Source organism: Rhipicephalus sanguineus, chromosome 5 (assembly GCF_013339695.2).
Source record: "Rhipicephalus sanguineus isolate Rsan-2018 chromosome 5, BIME_Rsan_1.4, whole genome shotgun sequence".
Lineage (NCBI taxonomy): Eukaryota > Metazoa > Arthropoda > Arachnida > Ixodida > Ixodidae > Rhipicephalus > Rhipicephalus sanguineus.
Genome location: NC_051180.1, coordinates 67,124,543 through 67,144,878, shown reverse-complemented (window position 1 = coordinate 67,144,878; position 20,336 = coordinate 67,124,543). Strand labels below are relative to the sequence as shown.

Genomic DNA, 20,336 nt, shown 5'->3' with positions numbered 1-20,336 from the left:
TTACATGTGTTTCGGTGATACGAATTTCGGCTAATACGAATATTTTTCGTGACCCCGCGGGATTCGTATCATCGAGATTCTACTGTATTGAGAAAACGGTGTTTAAAGTTTGGCCTTCTCTAAAACACCTAAAGATTGTGATCTTTGGTTTTTTTTTATGATGTTTCACTTCTTGGACATGTGGCCTTTCTGCAGTGTGCCTTTGTTCTTTTTTCATAACCTCTTTCTTGTTTTTTGATTAAAAAAAAAAACCAGTATGGATTTCAAACCAAGTTCTCTCTATGAAGGAGTGGTGTGACAGACATGACAGAAAAGAAGACATTGCAATATAATAAGGCCATATACTGAAATAATTACACATATTGCTTGTATTTATGCTGTCATTAGCATAATTAAGTCTTGCTGATTGATTACAATTAATCATAGAATAATTTTTATAAAGAGAAAGGTTTGTTGTGACAGAAAATGGCTCACACCATGATAGCCGATGCCCTCGTTCCAAATAGCAAACAGTTATGACAGTTATGGCCAAGATATTAGTGGCACAGGGATTTTTGAGCACTTTATTCAATGACGGGAGTTGGGCAGATAAAAATTCGTCCCCCTGCTTCATACACGTTCTTTTGCCACTCTCGCGTATGAAACGTATTATCATTCGGCCGACCGCGGCAACGCTAGTCTACGAGGCTTTCATGGTTTCAGAACATCCATAAACGACTGCGGCGATACCAAGCACGGCTCCAAGCATGTCTAAATTACATCACTAGTGCTTATTGATAGCACTCTGACCGCGAAGTGCTCGGCCGCGGGGTCCGTGGAGCCGGCGCGTGATGTGCTTGGTGACGGCGTTCGGTGACGATGCGCGAATGCAAAGCTACGATGACGAAAAATCTGCGCGCAGTATACTTTGTATCGCATTTTCGGGTGCCGACGCGCGAAATTGCTACCGCTGCTCCGAGCAGTCTGTGGCCGTGGGGTCTGATGATCGAGCTTGGCTGTCGAGTTCACTGCCGATGCGTAAAATGCCCATCCGCGGTTCCGAAGTGCCGGCGAGCGATGTACGTTTTCGCTTGCGAAGAAGCACATAGCCGCGAGCATGCTAGCGCGTTGTTGTTGCCCACAAAGTTCGAGGTTCGTCTCGCCAAACGGCGCCGTGAGCGGAGTTAGGCCTAGTGACGACTCCGAGCAGTAGGTGTGCAGGCCGTGGTGCCCGTTGCTTCGAAGTGCGTAAGGCCTGGTCGTGAGCATAAAGAGTCGTCCCGCGATCGCCTTCGTCACGATGTCAGAAGTGCTGATAAACAGATCATCTAACTGCGAATCCGACGCTGAAGTCAACGCTAGAGTCGGTCCGAGACGCGCGTTTGCGATGTTCGCTAGGAGCGCGGCGCACCATCGTAATCAGATCGAACTTCCTCTTGCAGCTCCAAACTAAAGCGTAATTATATCTTAAGTGATCGTCGAGCCGTGAACACAGAACTATTGCGAACGTGTCACGAAGTGGCGCGATTCTCGACAGCTGTGAACTCGCGACGCGCAGACGACGATCTCCCGGAGCGAGCATCGGACCAATGGCGAGGCGAGCTGGGGCAACATGGCGGACGCGGCCAATCGGAGGCCTCGGAACGACTCTCAAGTGTTGGCTTTTTGTGCGCTTCTTTCTGAATGGAGGAGCCCGCTGAAGCGGGGAATTTGAACACGGAGAAATGCCCTTTCCGACAAGCCCAAAAAGTTGGTTCGCGGTCGCGTCATCGCGGAGCTACAATTTTTTGAAAATCGCTGTTTTTTTGCAATTTCCACAATAATTTTCGCCACCTCGGAGGGCAAAACAAATTTTTCGAAGCACTTCTGGGTGGTTTTCAGTTTAGATATTTTGGAATCAGATAGAAAAAGGGTTCCAGAAACTGAAAATTTGATTTTCAGAAAATCGATTTTTTTGCAATTTTTCGCAATACGAAAGGCGCGTCCCCCCTTAACGAGAGTCTACTGTATATAAACTCGGGGACACATACCAAACGGGAGAATGGAAGTAGAATTTTCTTAACATTGGGTTCAAATTTAACTCACTTTTGCCAGTGCACGCATCAGAGGTTCGTTATCCTGCATTCTTCCAGCTGTGTCAATAAGGACAACGTCGACTTTTGTTTCTCGAGCTGAAATAAAAAAATGAACATTTATATAGCGACATTACTCGGCTACTACACATCACTTTATACCAATCTAGGCATTCTAGAAGCTTATTGATGCTCAAGAATATTCACATGCTCAATGGCAGCAGCTAAAGTTGATGCATTTGGTAACACATAATATAAAACAAACCACATGGAGCTGGCAGCACCAAATTGCTAGGTGTGGTGTGTCTCAGAAAGGCGATGACAGTCAGTACCGTATTCTGGCAAAGGCATCATCCATCATTGCAAACACTGTCCGGACAGTGCGGAGATCAGATGTCATTATGCAGCTCTATGATATACAGTAGACTCTCAGTAAACAGAAATCTCCTTAAACGGAACTGCTGCTTAAATGGAAAAAGTACTTCTAAAAAGATTGGTTTCATATTTGAATTCTGCACCCCTGATCACTCTCTCAGTAACCGAAACTCCTGTTAAATGGAACATATTTGCATGGTCCCTTCAGGTTCCATTTAGCGAGAGTCTGCTGTACAGAGGATATAAATTGCAAAGCTCCACGGGCATTAAAGAGAAAGCATACAAATCAGCATCTTAATATAAGCCGTTGTAGATATTTCCACTGTTTGGGCCAAGCCTGACACCAGCCGTGCTTGATGCAACAAGCCCTGAAACCGTGTTACAGTATAACCTCGCTATAACGGATCCGTTTACGACAGACATTCGGATATTACATACCAATTTGCGGCGTTATGCCGACCTCCGTATTTGTTCCATTGATTGAGCTTCGTTTACAACGGATTCTGGTACAGCGGACATTAGGATATAATTGACTAAAATGTCAGGCCAGCAAAGTGGTCAGGACTCCTTTAGAGCGGACTTTTCTACCACGGACATACCAAATTCAATAAGTTCCGACTTCAAACATCACTTAGCACACTTTCGGGACGGGAACAGCGCGCCGTGGGTATCGACGTACCGATTTAAGAACGAAGGCCGCTGACATCCGGTCTGTCAATGATCAACTATGCCTAGCTGTAGCGACAAAAATTGGCGCACAGCGTGCTTGGTGTTGCGTTTTGGGACGCTGACGCGCGAAATTGCTAGCCGCTGCCACCACTTCTCCGAGCGGTCGCTGCGCGGCGAGCTTGGACGGGGAGGTCCGCTGCCGATGTGCCAGATGCCCATCTGTGGTTCTGAGGAGCCAACGGGCGATGCGATTCGTTGCTTGCGACGAAGGATATTGCGGCTTCTTCGCTTTCGCATGTCCGCTACCGCTAGCGTGATGTTCTTGCCCGCAAAGTTCGGATTTGTCTCGTACATCGGCACCGTGAGCGCAGTTAGGCTTAGCCACGACATCGAGTAGAAAGCTCGGTTGCGATGTGCGTGGGCGCGGTGCCCGATGTTTCAAATTACGTCACGCTTGACTGCGAGTACAAAGTGCTGTCCCGCGGTGATCTAGCTCCGAAATGCTGATAAGAAGAACCTCTAACAGCGGGTCCAACGAGTCAACGCTATTACAGTCGCACGTCTGCGATGTTCTACGCATGTCCGCGATTTTCGCGACCGAGTGCGGCGCGCTATCGTAATCTGATGATTGAGCTTCCGCTTGCAGCTGCCAAACTAAAGCATTCTAAATTATCGTCGACCCGTGAACACAGAATGAGCGCGAACGCGTCACTAAGTGGCGCAATTTTCGACAGCCACGACCTCGTGATGTACAAGCAGCAGATGACGATCCCGAAGCGAGCATCATGGCAGAAGCAGCCAATCGGAGGCCTTGAACTTCAAAAGTGCTTTTGTACGACGCTTGTTACTGAATGGAGGAGCTAGCTGAAACAGAGAACTTGAACCCGGAGAAATGCTCTTTACGACGAGCCCGAAATGGTGGCGCCCGGTTGCGCTGTTGCCAAGCTATAACTTTGAAAAATGCTTTTTTTTTTGCTGTTTCTGCAATTTTCATCAAATCGGCAGATGCAAAAAAAAAAGATTTATAGCACTTCTACGTAGTATTCAGTGAAGATATCTTGGAATCAGATAGAAAATGGGCTACGGAAACTGAAAATGCGATTTTCCAAAAATTGCATTTTTTTGGTCCCCTGTTAAAAATAAGATCATGTTTGTGACTTCTAATTCTCTCCGGTTATAACAGACCCATTCAGCCTTTACATAAAAGTCTGTTGTAACAGTACTTGGATTTTACATGCTCCCTTTATAACAGACCAAAATCCTCTTCCCTATGAAGGTCTGTTGTAATGAGGTTATACTGTACCTCTCAGTTCCATAACGACTGACCACGCCTCAGGATTGTATCGCGAGAACATCAAACTCGAGCCAACACACAAAATGAGGCAAGCTCACAACATACCATAGTTGATTGCCTCCATGGCAATGCCTGCAGCATCCTTTCCGTAACCCTTCTCGTACAGTTGCACCATCTGCTTGCCACCATGCTTTTCGGGTGGGTGCAGGGCATTCAGGTGACGCATGTGGGTGCGCAGTTGTTCCACGGCGCCAGCTCGGAACGTGTCGCAGGCAGCGATCAGAACCCGGCAGTTGTTTTCAATGAGCCAGAAGCAGATCTGCAATTTTTAAGCAAAGCTTTTATGAGTTACAGATTTTGTTTTCAATGAGCCAGAAGCAGATCTGAAATATTTAAGCAAAACTTTTATAAGATATAGGTCTCGGCGGCAGCAGCGACAAAGTTAACGAAAAACCTGGCCCGGCCAAGTGTACAGAAATGTGGGTGTACACAAATGCCACCCTCGAAGGTGTGCCTGTCACATGCGTATTTGTATGCGCCGTTTTCCAATAATTGATGCTGCCTCGATCGTCGACTCATCAGTGATCAGCCGTTTCTTACATGACAATCTTATCTTTTATTGAGGTCACTTGTCACTTCCCGTGGCCACATTTGGTTGTTTAACACATGGCCCTCATTGTTGCTTGTAGCAACAGAAGTGTTGCACTGTAAGCGCGTGGGTGAACGTGCAATTCCCAGCATAGAGGAAGAAAAAAGTTAGGAGGAAGCACAGCACAATGCAATAGAAGGAAAGAAATAAAGAAAACTAGCAGGTGAGGCATGCAAAGGCCATACTTCGCTTGCCCCCATTTTTCTGATAAGGAAATGGCTCCTAATTTTTTTTTCCTTTTATATCTGAGAAGACACTGCTGGGCTAATGAAACACTGTATTGGTATTGGGCCAATTCGTACATATCAGCTTGATGCGAAAACTGCACGATTAAACATGTACGAAAAGAACACACAGAGATGACAGACATATGTGCAGACTAGTGAAGAACACTCGCCATGAATTAGTACTAGTACTGAGAAAATTTTACTTCGTGAGCCTTCTGAAACCTCTGCTGTCGTTTCCGCTCCTTTCTGTATTGTCCACGTTTCATGGTGTACTAGTTTTTACATGAAACTCTAGGCTCACTATGAAAGGATCCCTTGGTACATTTTACTAAAGACTAAAGTTAAACAAATCCTTTCCAGCTAAATGTTCAGCTGTTTTCAGAGCAAATGGAAATTTGCATGACTGAACTTCCATTGGATCAGGTTGCAGTCGCAGCTTGAAGGTGCTTCCAAGCACAAGAATGATCATTGCGCTATGAATAAACGCGAGCGTCACATTCGTTTCGAGCATTTGATTATGACAAAACGGAAAATAAACCACATGCTACTGAAATGTGGCCAATGGAATGTACTATTTGTTTAGACCAGGTGGTCTACATGTGTATGACAAGAAAGAAAAGTGCTGCCTGTGTTGTGAATTTCGTGTAATATTGTGCTGACCTTGTTCTATGGCACCATTTTTAAGATCACATGGAACAAAGCTCAGTGATATACCACTCGTGTAGCAGAACTATGATGCGTGCATTTACTGTACTTCAATCTATCTGTATTCAAGCGTGGCAAATTACAGTAAAACCTCGCAATACGCACCCACTTTAAATTCATTCTGGTCGAACTGCGCAGTGGGACGAGACAAAGAAAGGCAAGACAAACAAGCGCAGACTAACAACTGAGTTTATTGAATGTTTATTGAATGTGTGGGAAATCGTATATAGGGGAGAGCGCAAGATGCATTAACATGCGACTAAGGGAGCACGAGAGATCACTGTCTAACGCCCCAGCTTTGCGTTTACCAGCGCACTGCCAGCAGTGCGGATGTGAGGCAGTTTTCGAAGACGTGACAGTTCTGTCGAAAGAAAGGAAGTTAACAGACCACAGAATTATCGAGGCGTTCCATATCAGGAGGAAAGGGGAGGGATGCATCAGCCACCCGTCGATTATTCTTACTGACAAAGAGTATGCATATCTCTGCTTCACATGCACGTAATCACATCAGTCTACGTGGTTGTTTCCACGTGCGCAGAATCGTTCTCATACACTGCGTTTTTTCGTGTTGGTTGTCATGGTTTTACAGCCTGTCACGTGTCTTTATGATAGCTTTTCAGCTGTTGGTACTAACTCCTTAACATGCTTATTTTCATGGCTTTTAGCGGTTCCTGTGTTAGCCCCTAGGGGGACATGTCATAAGGGCTGAGGCTGTTAAAAAGGCTGGTTTCATCGTTCAATAAACTCAGTTGTTAGTCTGCGCTCGTTTGTCTTACCTTTCTTCGTTGCGTCCCACTGCGCAGTTCGACCAGAATGAACTCGTACCAACTTGGCCAACTCTCCACGTTGCTTACCCACTTTAAATGTACCAATGGTTAAAACATAGCTGCAACAAATCCCCCACCGAGTCTCATAAGGCCTAATGTATTCATTGATTGCTCTGGCTGCAGTGGCTCGTCCTATGCCTACCAGTTAGTGCATACCGTGACCACTTTTCTTGCTCAAAGGCTAGCTGCACCCCTACACTCTGGGTGGCTCAAACTGCAATGTGCCACAAAAGGGTTTTTCACCTTTTCGATAACTGCAGAGACCGGTCGACCAATCATTACAGCTTCAGTGCAATCGTGGCGATGCCTTTATGGATAAGCATCGGAATACAATCAAGACGGTGGCCAGTGACAAATGTGCCACTACGACTTATCGCAGACAACTCTAAAATGGTAAGTACCTACAGCTGTCTGCTCAGCAGTACGTGTGGCGAAGCACTGTTGTGAGCGTACTGCATACTTTCAATAGGCGACAACGTAAGCACACCGCCGTTTTCTGAAGATGTCCTCATTTGTGGCCGCTTTCAACTGTGCGTCACTTTGTGGAAACTTAGGCGCCTAGCCATTACAGCGTTGGCTGACAAAGTACTTGCCGCATTTGTGCACAATTGGGCTAGACAAAGGTGTGGCACTGGCGTCATTGCACTGACGCTACCGTGGCAAATGCACGTATCGCTGTTCTAAGTACTGCATGCTTTTATAGGCAACCCAACAGCGCCACACCGTTTGTTGCTGCCTTCTTGTACAAGACCTCTAGTGCATTGCAGGGACGTGAAGTGCACGACACTTGCAGGAAGCTCGCTGTCGCAGCACTGTCTCAATAATAAGATAGCTGCTGCACCCATGCTCGGTCAGGAACAAGCGGGTCCGAAAAACACTCCAGTGTGTGGCAAGCACATGCATATGGTACAGCAAGTGCGTGAGCTGAGTAGGTGAATAGGTGGGCATGATCATCTTACACAGAAGGAAGTACCATGTTTCAGTGGAAGTGGTTCCAGTTTTTACTCACTAGCAGATAGCAGCACAGATGTGCGCAAACGTGCCTCCTCTCCCTTCTGCAGCCTACCATGAACATGCCCACACCTCCGATAGTTGTTTGAGGTTATGAAAGATGTCAATTTATGCAACCCTGAACAATTGTTAGGGGAGGAGGAAGAGAGAGTGAAACAAGAAAGGCGAGGCCGTCTTCTCGAAGCGCGAGTACCCATACAGCACCAAGTGCCACTTCAGGATACCTCGCTCCCCATTACAAAATCCAGTGGGTGCCCTATGGCACTGGGAACAGAATCCAGTGTCCCCAGTATTTCAGGCAGACACTGTACCACTTTAACACCACTGTGGCTTCCCCCTCTGCTATGGCGCACTCTCCACCCAACAAATGCTCACACGTTTGCACTCAGACATAATATGGAATAAAGGTCTTTTTCATAATTAGCAGACCACTTCGTGGTCTGCTAATTATGAAATAGAGTACAGGAGTCTCTCAAAACTTGCATCATAAGGAGTGCCACAAGTGATATTGCAAGTGGTGAATCTAGATTGTGTGTTAGACGACAGAGCGAAAGGAATGTCAGCGTTTTAAGGCTTGAAGTGTACTATACATTCAGTGGTGACCTGTACAATCCACGCAGCATTATGCACAAAACTGCTCAGCAGCAACCTTGAGCGCAACGCTCAAGCCATACAAAGCCGAGAGAGTGGAACATGAGTGTGCATCTCTGGGGCTTTGACATTTACGTAGGCAAATGCACTGGACAACTCCTGGACCTCTGGGGTACTGTAACCCTTACGAATGAGCTGTATACTTGCACAGTTGACACTCTGTCAGTATGGTGGTAGCAGTAATGCAAACATGCTTCAAGTGCCCATGTACCAGCCATCACTATAATAAATGCCCCTTTTTGTATGTTTCTACAAACATGCACCGTGCAATTTGCAACCAAGAGTGTTTGCTGACCTCGCATGACACATCTGAATAAGAAAAAAACTTACCCCAGCTCCACCAGCGTGAAATATGCAGAAACAGTGAAGCTGTGGTTCTCCTGTTCATCCCTTGGGATTTTCAGTGATGTTTTGTGATTTTGTGTGGGTGCCTGTGATTACATTATGTGTAGAGTAGAGATGCAAGGGAAAGGACGCGTGGCAGCCCCTGCCACACCCTAACCTGCTACGGTGACTTTAGGCCCTATTCACGATCTAGCCACCATTCCCCGTTTTACTGTGCGGCTATTGCTTCGTCTGCCTCTGAGGTAGTTCTATGGGTGTATCTGGGAATCAGAGCTTGACATGCGATGTGGAGAGGACACTCATTTCTCATTAGCCCCAGCCCTAGAATAGCTCCACTATTAAAAATCAGGGTAACGCTTGCCTTGGCCAAGTTGGTGGACTTTCCAACTCCGTTCACACCGCAGAAGGTGATGACGAAGGGGCGCGAAGCACGCTGGGCTTCCAGGACGTCTCGCAGCAGGTTGACACGGCGCTTGGGCGAGAGCAACTGCACCAGTGCGTCGACCAGGGTGGCCCGCACCGTGGATGCGACACCCGTGAAGCTGCCTAGCACACGCCCTTCTAGGCGGGCTCCCACCGAATCGCACAGCTTCTGAGACACATCAGCCGCCACATTCTTGGCTGCGAAGGAACCACAGACAAAGGCACATTCACCACTACTGCCACAACATTTTGGCAATTTTCCCTGATGTGTGCAAAATATCCATGGCTTGAAACACAAATGGAACTGCAGGTGTTTAATGTGACAAAGTAACAATAGTAGCAGTTTGGGTAAGTTGGTAACCCATGATGTTCTGAGTGTTTAGCGGAACTCAAACAAAGTAAAAGGAAATAACGTTAAAGGTAGAAGGGAGGACAAAGATGACAGCGTGAGCGCTATCATCAGCGCTCACGATGTCGTCTTTGTCTTCCCTTCCACCCCTACGTTTATTTCCTTTTACTCTGAGCTGCACTAAATACCCAGAACATGCCAAAGTAACGTATGCTGTGTAAGAGACATAGTGGACAACAATGTGCTAATTTTGACTACATAAACTTATATGATGTGCACCCAAATATAAGCACGAACAAAGGCAGAAAGCAGACCAAAACAAGGCACCCCTACGAAGAAACCACCCACAGTTCAATCGCCACGTCTAATGCCATATAATATGCTCAGCGAATCATAGTGTGATTGGTTGGCCCCAATGAGGAAATGATGCTCGCCCCATCGGTCACTCGGCGTGGGCCTATCTGAGCAAAAACGCAGGGGTGTGCAAATATTTGAAAATCTCGAATAATGAATCGAATAGCGTTCTATTCAGTTCGTTACTCGAATCGAATAGCGCATATTAGAAATGCCGAATATTTTTCGAATACTGTACTTACTTGCGTAATGAACCCACCTTTTTTTCAGAAAAGTCGGCACCAGTTTGGAGGGAGGGTTCATTACGCGGGAGAAAAAAAACTGCGGGAGTTATAAGAGCTGAAATTTCACATGACGGTGTTAAAAAGTTTGCTGCCCAACCACTGTTGGCCTTGAAGTCAGTGGCAGGAATGCCTTGATTTCTGACCGTGGCCCGCGCGTGGGTTTAAGTCATTTTGTGGGACACTGCACATCCCTCACTACGGAGCCTCTTAACATATTCGAGAACTTGTCTCTAGACAAGAGGAAACTTTCCTTGATTTGGATCGCGAAATGCGCGACGATCCTTTTTTGTAGTCCAAAGCTCTTCCTCTTGCTTTGTCCAGTTACGTACGCGCACCGGATCGATGCTGAAGTGTCGTCCAGCCACACGATCTCCATGCTCCAGCGCATGTTCGACCACCTTGAGTTTAACACCGGCCGTGTAGCTAGCGTACCGAACCATCGCACCCCACGCAGCAAGTGTCCAACGAAGTTTACCACGATCGAGAAACTAGACAACATAGAAGCAGTGACAGCGCTATAAGCATGGCCTCCGAGATTGTGTGCCGACAGGTTTCTCTCGAGCCTCTCGAGAAACCTGGCAGCACGCAATCTCGGAGGCCATGCTTTAAGCAAGGAGGTTTCTTCTGCATTCGACAGATGGCGCTCCGCCGCAAGAAAGGCACGACTTTTAAATTTCGTCTCTCGTCGTTCGCGCTCGCGCTGCTGGCAACTGTTTAGCATGGTTGTTAAACAATGTTGCGACTCTTATTGTGTCGTTGTTTTGAGATAGTAAAATGGCGTGATTTAATGTTGTTTCGATCGTCAGCGGCACTGGCAATCACACCGAAATAAAATGAACAGATACACACATTGAAAAATATATTTTCTTTTGAGGACCAAAGTTGGGGGTGGGTTCATTATGCGAGTAAATACGGTATTCTTCGAATAACAAGCACCGATTAAAAAACCTCAAATCAACGAAACATTTGAACAGAGAGGGGTAACGTTTTTTGTTTTAATCATCGAATCGCCAAAATGCATGCAGCCCAAGGTTTAAAGGGACTATCAACGCTGTATTTATCACAAGATGAAGGTGTTTTTTTCTTAAAACTCCAGTGTCAGTGGAGCGACAGAGTCATCAATTCACTATCTTCATCATGACACTCATGATGATGTGACTCACAAATATTCTTTAATATTTATATATAAGATTTATTTAAAAGCTGTTGACAAAGTGCCACCTTGAATAGTGTGGTCACTGCCGTATTTCAACCTCGAATTATGAAATATTTCTAAGGCTGTAGTTGCTAGACATATGAGGTATTTTTTTATCGGTTAAAAGCAATCATAATGTTTCGTAGTTAAAGCATGTGAATATTTGTTTTAAATAAAGTGTTGTGGAATTCCTGGGCTCTTTCAAAATGGTTACAGTACAATTCTATGGGCTACTTTGAAATTGGTCGTCTTACTATTCGAAAACTATTGAGTAGCATTCGTATTCGATTCGGTGTTACTGCTATTCGATTCATATTAGATTCAGTTCTAAATTTAACTATTCGCACACCCTTACAAAAAAAGCCATTCTTGGAAGTTAGGCATTTGAAAGCCAACCTCCTGTGGTATTTTATGCCACCCAAAGATTGATCTATTGAGTGTTTCAGCTATTTTAATCTGCTTCAGCTAGCCACAGTTTTTCTTATGCAATTATGTTGAATCCGAAAACATTCCAAAGTTGTTAAATAAAGTAGACTCTTTAAATGTATACCTCAATGAACCAGTGAAATGGTTTCAGTTTGTCAGGAGTTCCATTTACTGATAGACAAAGCTGAAGTGCACACCAAGTGCTTTTAACAGCCAAGCTGTTTGTGCCGAGCGTTGGTCCATGTTTTGTGAACAGAAAACTGTGTGCAGCAATAACGCGACCGTGCACTGCCTAGCAACCGGTGGCATAGCTTTGCTCTTGCTTCTGCTTCGCGAGCCCCCACATGGCTCCGCCGAGCACCTGCAAGCTGCACACAACTGCGCTGCGCCATGACGCCACAGCGGCGCACCTGTGCTTGGCTTCACCCACCTGTCTCAACACTGCACGCAACCACTCTGCTCCTTTCTAAAAGAAAAATACTTTCTTAGTGCGCAACACATTTAAGAAAAGAAGTCGGATAGGACAGAGCGCACTCTGTCCTATCTGACTTCTTTTCTTAAATGTTTTGCGCACTAAGAAAGCATTTTTCTTTTAGAATGCAGAACCAACCAGCCCAAGTAGGCACCCTGCTCCGCCAATCGTGACGAGACGATTAGCTGAGTTTGCCAGGCTGCCTTTGACGGGTCGGGAAGGTGAATTTAGTTGGCCTTACTCAACGTGATGATTCAAAACCTTGGCGTAACCTCGAAACGTCAGGACCACCTAGGTGCCAATCAACTCCGCTGTGTCTTTAGTAAACTGGCTAGTAGCATAGCGCGGGAAGACGCATGGACAAAGAAGAAGTACGAGACTAACACAAGCGCTTGTGTTCGTCTCGTACTTGTTCTTTGTCCGTGTGTCTTCGCGCGCTATGCTACTAGCCAGTTTACGATGAACCAACAAGGCAATATTGGTACCCTTGTGTCTTTAGCCTTTCACCACTAGTGTAAGCCTTTTTTATAAAGTCAATTACTTTACTGCAGAGAATAAATAAATTGCACAGCATGACGGCATTGCACTACAGAAGGAAGTTACGAAAAACAGGAAGTCAGTTAGCCACTGACTCATAATGTAAAATATAATCCTCAAAGCACTCGAAGATGAGCAAGAAGACTTCTCCTTGGCATGGGCACGTGCCGCTTCACTTCTTTAATAAAACCGTTTTGGTTTGAAGCAGTCATGTGTCTTGTGTCCTTGTGTCTTTAGCCTTACGCCACTAGTGTAAGCCTTTTTTATAAAGTCAATTATTTTACTGCAGAGAATAAATAAATTGCACAGCATAAAAGCATCGCGTTGCAGAAGGAAGTTACGAAAAACAGGAAGTCAGTTAGCCACTGACTCATAATGTAAAATATAATCCTAAAAGCACTTGAAGATGAGCAAGAATACTTCTCCTTGGCGCGGGCGCGTGCCGCTTCACTTCTTTAATAAAACCGTTTTGGTTCGAAGCAGTCATGGTCTTATTCGTCTTATCAATGGTGCCGTGACCAGAATACTACCTCCCTGACCACAAGAAAGGTTGACCTGCCATGGAGCAGCAGAGAAGAAAATGGCGGAGGAGCAGGAGATCGACTTGGATTGAGCGACGAGACCAAGGCGGACAGCATAAGCATCAGAACAGCCGAATGACAAGTAAAGCCTCATTGTTACCCGCCTGAAAATGAGCAAGGAAATGATAATGAAGAAAAGGAAAGTGCTTTGCTCCCAGATTACGCAGCTAATCAATGCAGCCGAAGAACAGATTAATGAAAGAGCTAACAGGGAGCAGTTACAACACAGGCACAGATTAAAGGAATAAGTGAAAGCCTCAAGACCACCAACGAACAAATGGAGAAGTTTTTGAAGATAGTACCGAAGCTGAATTCGAAAGAGTAATAGAGTATGGCATAAAAATAACAGCAATCTTGCCTACAATAGAACTCAGACTTCGAGAGCTTGTGCAATCGTTTCTGAATAACAAAACAAGGCAGGAGGCATCAACCAGTACAGGACAGGACACAACGAAGCTAGTTAACTCCCTACGCTAGAAATGACAAAGTTCGGCGGAAGAGCATTGGAGTGGAATCGCTTCTGGGCTCGGTACGTGTCGGCAGTTTACCTGAGATGTAACATGAGCAAGGGACAGAAGTTAAGTTATTTGTTAGCATCGCTAACCAGAAAGGTGGCTGCTGCTATAGAAGGGCTGCAGTACTCTAGAGAGAAAAATTATGACAAAGCGATAAAAATGCTGCAAACAACGTTTGAAAATCACAAACAATAAGTGGAGCTGCACATGAGCGAGCTATGAAGTTTAGAGAGAGTAAGGTGTGCTCAAGACACTGCCGCCACTTACGGCAAGACACAGGAAAAATCAGGGACGCTACGGCGTGCCGACAGTTTTATTACGCACTTGTTTGAAAGTGGCTTTTGTTTCAGTGTTTATGGGCGCGCAAGTATGTTGATAGAAGAGCCGCCATTCCAGTCAGCAGTGCCACTCCAAACCTCCCAACAGAGGGGGGTACGGTAGCTTGTTTTCTTTCCCTATGGTCGCGCAATACGGCTCATCTGACAACGGTAATGTTGCGCTTAAAGGGGCCCTGCAACACCTTTCTTAGTTATATTGGAATAGTCTCAATATTGACGTATGACTCTTCACGAGTCATATGCCGCAAAAAATTTTCGAATCCGTCAAGTCTAAGTGGTGTTACCAAATTATAGAGATCACGTTCCGCAGCTTTCTCCCTCAACTCAACGCCGCGAGCGCGCGGAGAGCTAGGCAGCGAGTCGAGGGAGGGAGCGCAGACGAGCGAGGCTCCGCCCAAGAGCGCCGGCGGAAATTTTTTCTTCATTTTTTTTCTCTCTGACGTCTGGGCGCAACCACGTGGTCTGTGCCGCCACTTCCGGTCGGCTTGCGTCGTTCTCGTCGAGCGGAGTCGATCGTACTGTGTATCGCGCGTGCTTGAAAACTGCGCGTCGGTTTGGTAATGTTGGGTGTGCACCTCGAACGCCGTAGTGTTTTCATCGCTTTGCCAACCATGGAAGCAAACCTGCGCGCTCGTTTGGAACGAATGACAGCTGAGATCGGTTTCGGCCCATACTCCGATACACCGCCTCGTAAGACGGCACTGGCAGACGACCCCGAAGCGCCGCCATTACCGGACGCCAGCATTGTTATCGGAGACATGCTGCACGGCTGCCTCGGTCGGTCGTGAGAACGTGCCGACGATGCAGTTCCCAGCTGACGAGGCAACACTCTAACGGCTGCCACTCTCAACGGCAACCGGCGACGGTCAAAAGCACAGAAATATTCACGTTTTCCGCACTGCGCATGGCGAAGAAAACGGAACCATGCAACTACGAGCAGACGAGCTGTCGGTGAGACCGGAAGTGCTAATATTAATGTTTGTTCGGTGTTTTTAACGCGATAACAGAATATAAACATACATATTATCTACTTATTGAACTCAAAATTAACAACGAAAGTAATAATGAGGGTGTTATCGTGATTATAACATCAGCCAATGGTGGAACTGCCGACAATCGCGTCATATTTTGCGGACTAATACATCATTTGTCGAAAGAAGAGGGAGCGATTTTCAGCTGACTTTGAGAATTTATTGTAAATTCCGGGCCGTGCGCATCGCTATAATATTTGGCTCGCGTGTTCTCGGGAGCCTCGACTACCGATCGGCAGCGCTTTTTGAGCATGCTCGAAAAGTGTTGCAGGGCCCCTTTAAGGGGAGACGTGGGTCTTAAAAAATGGTTTTTTAAAAGTTGGGTGAATGGCATGAAATTTAATACACTTATTCAGCTTTTTCTGCAGATTCAAAATCTATAAGTAGATTTTTAGTAGCTGCATTAGAACAAAAGATATGCAATTTCTAACACATATTTAAGCATATTTCTTACGGGGAGTTTTGGCAACTTTGCTTTGTAAAACACAAAAACAAAGTATGTGGCAAGATTGCCAGGAAGCTGGTCTAGCCGGTGATGCTATTTATTTTCTTATAATGTTGTTCACCAAATAATAATTCTCTATTATAAGAAATAGTATGCAGCAAAAAAATTTCACTCACATTTACGTCTATTTATTTTGCATTCAAAGTTTGTTGAAGACAATCGGATTAGCATCACCGGCTAAACCAGCTCTCTGGCAGCCTTGCCAAATACTTTGTTTCTGTGTTTGACAAAGCAAAGTTGCCAAAAATTCCCGTAAGAAATATGCTTTTAGAGATTGCACATCTTTTGTACTAATGCAGCTACCAAAAATCTAATTAGAGATTTGGAATCTGCAGAAAAAATGGGATAAGTTTGTTAAATTTCGTTCAGTTCACCCAGCTAATAAAAGAAATAAAAAAAAAGACCCGCGTCTCCCCTTAATCGCCATGGGTGCTCCGGGCCCAAGTCTTTGAGCGTCTGTTCACAGCAGCGTTTTAACTGCGCGCCAGAACGATGGGAGTTTCTGAACTAGTGGCGCGGTGCGGCAGTGGCAACTGCCCAGCGTGAACAAATTTTTATATCCAAAGCCAATCACCGAGGGTTTTGCAGGCCGGTCAGGTCGTCTTACGGCACGTGCAGCATATGCGACCGAACTACGCGAGAAGTCCGTGCCTTCGTTTCGGGAGCGATGTTGTGAAGGACTTGACAGTTTTCTCATGTGTTCTTCTACGTGCGGAAATGGCATAATCTCCTTTAAGATCAACATGCGCTTGATTTTGAACCAGGATGTCACTGAACGTTTCATGAAAGGCGACATTAGCGTTAATTTTAGCCACCCCATCCCAACCAAGTTGCGCCATTGGCCTTTGTCGCGTTTTAAATATTCGTCCTGTCGAATTATTCGAAACTTCGAATACTAGCTATTCGAAAATCGTATCGAATTATTCAATTAGGAACTATTCGATTCGAATTCGAAATTCGAATATTCGCACACCCCTACCTAATAGGCTAGTGCAGAGAGTAAAACTCAAACATATTGGCACTCAAATCACTGAAAGTGGAGCCCGAGAGATACGCACCAATGTTGTTGCAGGTGTTGAAAAGAGCAATTTCCCCAGAATTATCAGCGCAGTTCAAGTCAAAAGAAGCTATGGCAAACAGCCCAGCTACAGAAGACAGCGCCCAAAGCAACCCAACAGGAAAAGCATGTAAGGAAAAGCTAGATCGGCTTATGTTATTCCTGCAAGAGCAAGCACCTTATCGGCAAGAAACACAACGTGAACAGGAGAGGATAACTTTAAAGAAAAGGCTACGGGGCCGAAGCTACTGCACATTACTGCTTCGCAAAGTAGTCGGTTTGGCGCGCGTTTCGAATTTAGTTTCAGTTTGTGAACCTTCCGTATCTCTTGTGACGGCTGTTGGATTATTCGAGTGGCCATGGTCGAATAATAACATTGCATACTATTTGCTTCGTCTGCTTAGACAGCCATTTGTTAGTGAAATTCGTCACAAGTTCCTGTGAGCTGGAGGGTGACGAGCGCTCACCTGAAGACAGAAGGCACCATTTTGACTGTGAGGAGGACGTAAAAGTTGCGATGTTTTCGCAGGTGCAAAAACGTGAAATGACACTGCGTATAGTAAAACAAATATAAATTTTACATCTCCTTGGTGCATGCTGCGCCTTCTTTTCAAACAGTGTCCCATAGAGAGAAAATACAGCTATGTTGCTTTGTTTAATTCTCGCCAGAAAACAAGGACGCAATCGTGGGCCTTTTTTCTTCAGCAGTAGCACACACATAGTTTGGCTCTGCAGCCTTCTCTTCATTGCCAAGAAAAATGTCCGCAAAATATAGAATGATAGTAAACAGCTTGTTTTTTGTTACGTTTAGGCTCGCTGGATGATCATGTGCTTAAAGTTAATTGTTTTCAGTTTACCAGTTCCATTTCGGAGCAGGTCCGGAGCAGTTACTAACAAAAATGACAGTTTGGAGCATCATGGAGCAGCATTTCTCTTTTGGAGCAGTTTGGAGCAATTAGAGAAGCACTTCCATCACTGTGTTTAGTTACACTTCTGGCCCAGCACACTGTCCTGTTCATACAGATTCGCAAAAAATTATAAACTTAACTAGTACAGTCGCCGACCGATAAATCAGACACTGATAATTCGAACATGCTTGGTAATTCGGCCAGTTGCGCGGCACCGCCGATGATCCCATAGAAGTAACATGTAAGAACCGACAGATATTTCGGACAGCTGCCAGATCTACATTCGATAATCCGGACCCTGTCCGAGACTGTCACGCACCCGTACCATACGAAGTATGGCCTCAGAGATCAAAACGAAAGCTAAGTGGTGATTTATGAGGCTTTATTTCGATCGCTACTTTATGCATCAGAGATTTGTAATTGGAAATGCCGACCTTGGAGGCACTGGTCAACTGTGGGAAATCGTATCGACATCGCGAACATCCTACATTCCGGTTCCTGTATCCCGTCGCCGCCATTCTGTCGAATGTGTCTGCGGTAAAGCATTTTGCCCGCGCGTTAATTTTTATTTTGAGACTTGCTTTATTTTACGCTCTGCTGTCTCAAAAAATCTGAGTTAAATGGCGCCAACGGTGCCCTCACAGCCAGCGCCGAAGGCCACGCTGACGACGACAACTGCCGATTTTTCGGACGCCTGATATTCCAGACATGCTCGAAAATTCGGACGCTTTCGCGGCTACGTCAATGGACAAAAATGTCCGAAATTTCAGACGCTAAAACTCTTCGACGTCCGATTTTTCGGACTTTCTGCCCAAATTGCAGGTCCGAAAGGCAATAATTGAAGCCCCTACCTCTGCCGCATCGATAATCTCGTAGGTTCGAACCAGCGCTTTTGCGAGTCGACCTGTTTGCAACAGTAGCAGAGTCCGAAAGTCAGCTTTGTCGCAATGCCGAAGTGTTATGGTATGAAGCAGACCAGAAATTCAAAGGGGCCGCTATCACAGCGCCGTGCGGCGATGTCTGTACGGATAAACAGTGGAAATGCACGGGAGACGTGATGGCGGCAGGTGGCAAACGCGCTAGTACGGCTTGATTGCTGACAAGCCTTACGATAAGCATCTTCAGTCAACTGCTCGGTAGTGCAGTTGCATGCGTAGTGCACGCATTTAATTGGCGAAAACCCAAACGCGCCGCGCTGCCATTCATGCTGTCTCTTTGTGTGACCGCTAATAGCGCCGCACAGATGCGTTCACGAACAAAACCAGCTCGTCACCGTACAGTGATCACATCACACTTGTGGAGATACAGGCGGACTTGGTTACACGTAAGCGGAAGTGCGTGCAGCAACGCATTGACAACTTTTTTCGGCCACCGAGACCCTGAAGTGTCAATGAAAGTATTTTTTTTCTGAGGCATTCGGTTTTTCGGATATTCAATAATTCGGACTTATTTACGTTCCCCGTGGAGTCCGAATTATCGGTCGTCGACTGTATTACATGAATACGAAACCAATCAAACAAGTTTTGTGTTTTGTCTAAGCAGCCATTTTCTTTTAGCAATTTCTGTTTATCATGATTCTGCTGCATTTAAATTTACAGAGTAGTAATACAATGCATACGCAGCATAGTGCAATAAATAATACACACCTTTTCACACGGATGCGCACGTAAAAAAGAAATGTTTCATAGGTAGTTCACTGTTTCAAACAATAGACTTCGCATTTGTGGCTACAACAACAACAACAAAACAAGCTCCAGCTTTGTGTGAACAGAGGAGTGGTAACTCTCATTACAGCATGGTCGACTCACCGATAAGATGGTCCCTGAGCTTGTCCAGAACAGGAGCCATGTCTTCTGCTGTGATACTCTTGGATCCGACCAAGCCACGGAACATACCGAACATGCCTCCAGACTTGCCTCTGGAGAGACAAATAAGCACAAAACAAACAGATTTTTATTCTATCTGGCACAATGCAAACAAACTTGATGAAAACAAAATATTTAATTGCAGAAAAGCCAGGTCAGTGCAACGATCAAATACTAGACCTTAAAGGGGTCATGAACCAATTTTCCAAGTAATGATCCAATGACCTTAGTATCGGAGTTTACTGCCCTCCCAAATCAATTGCTGCAAAAATTTCTCGAATCCGTCAAGAATCAGCGGAGTTACGGGGGTCTGGAGCATGCTCTCAGCGCTTTCTCTCTTTTCTCGTGCTGACGAGCGCACTGGAAGCTAGACAGAGAGGGATAGCATGGGGGCAAGAAGTTACGTAAGCGCGCGTCATGAAACGCGATCACTCTCCCGCTGTGATTCGCATGCGCGAGTGCGGCTACCGTGTGAAGTTAGCAGACTGAGGAGTGCGGCGCGGGCAAGTGGCGGCACCCTGTGGCAAGAAGCGCATCTCATCCGGCTATCGGCCAATAAGCATGCTATGTCTCCGCGACGTCAACGTGCAGGCGCCCCGCCCACCGACGAGAGTGAGAACCGGCCTCTGTTTGAAAAGAGGGCGCCTGAGAAAACGGCAACTTCGCGCTCTGCTTGTGGCCTTTACCCGGCG

The 20,336-nt window shown here is 45.8% G+C and overlaps 1 protein-coding gene across 1 annotated transcript in view; it reads right to left on the bottom strand.

Annotated features, from left to right (window-relative positions):
* The window catches only part of LOC119393720 (signal recognition particle receptor subunit alpha), a 64,794-nt gene that overhangs the window by 15,549 nt on the left and 28,909 nt on the right, over window positions 1-20,336 (bottom strand). The window contains exons 8-11 of the mRNA XM_037660842.2: window positions 19,588-19,697; window positions 9,166-9,425; window positions 4,495-4,708; window positions 2,065-2,150 (exon numbers count right to left, since the gene is read on the bottom strand). Coding sequence (XP_037516770.1) covers window positions 2,065-2,150; window positions 4,495-4,708; window positions 9,166-9,425; window positions 19,588-19,697 — 670 coding nt within the window. The remainder of the gene's footprint in view (window positions 1-2,064; window positions 2,151-4,494; window positions 4,709-9,165; window positions 9,426-19,587; window positions 19,698-20,336) is intronic.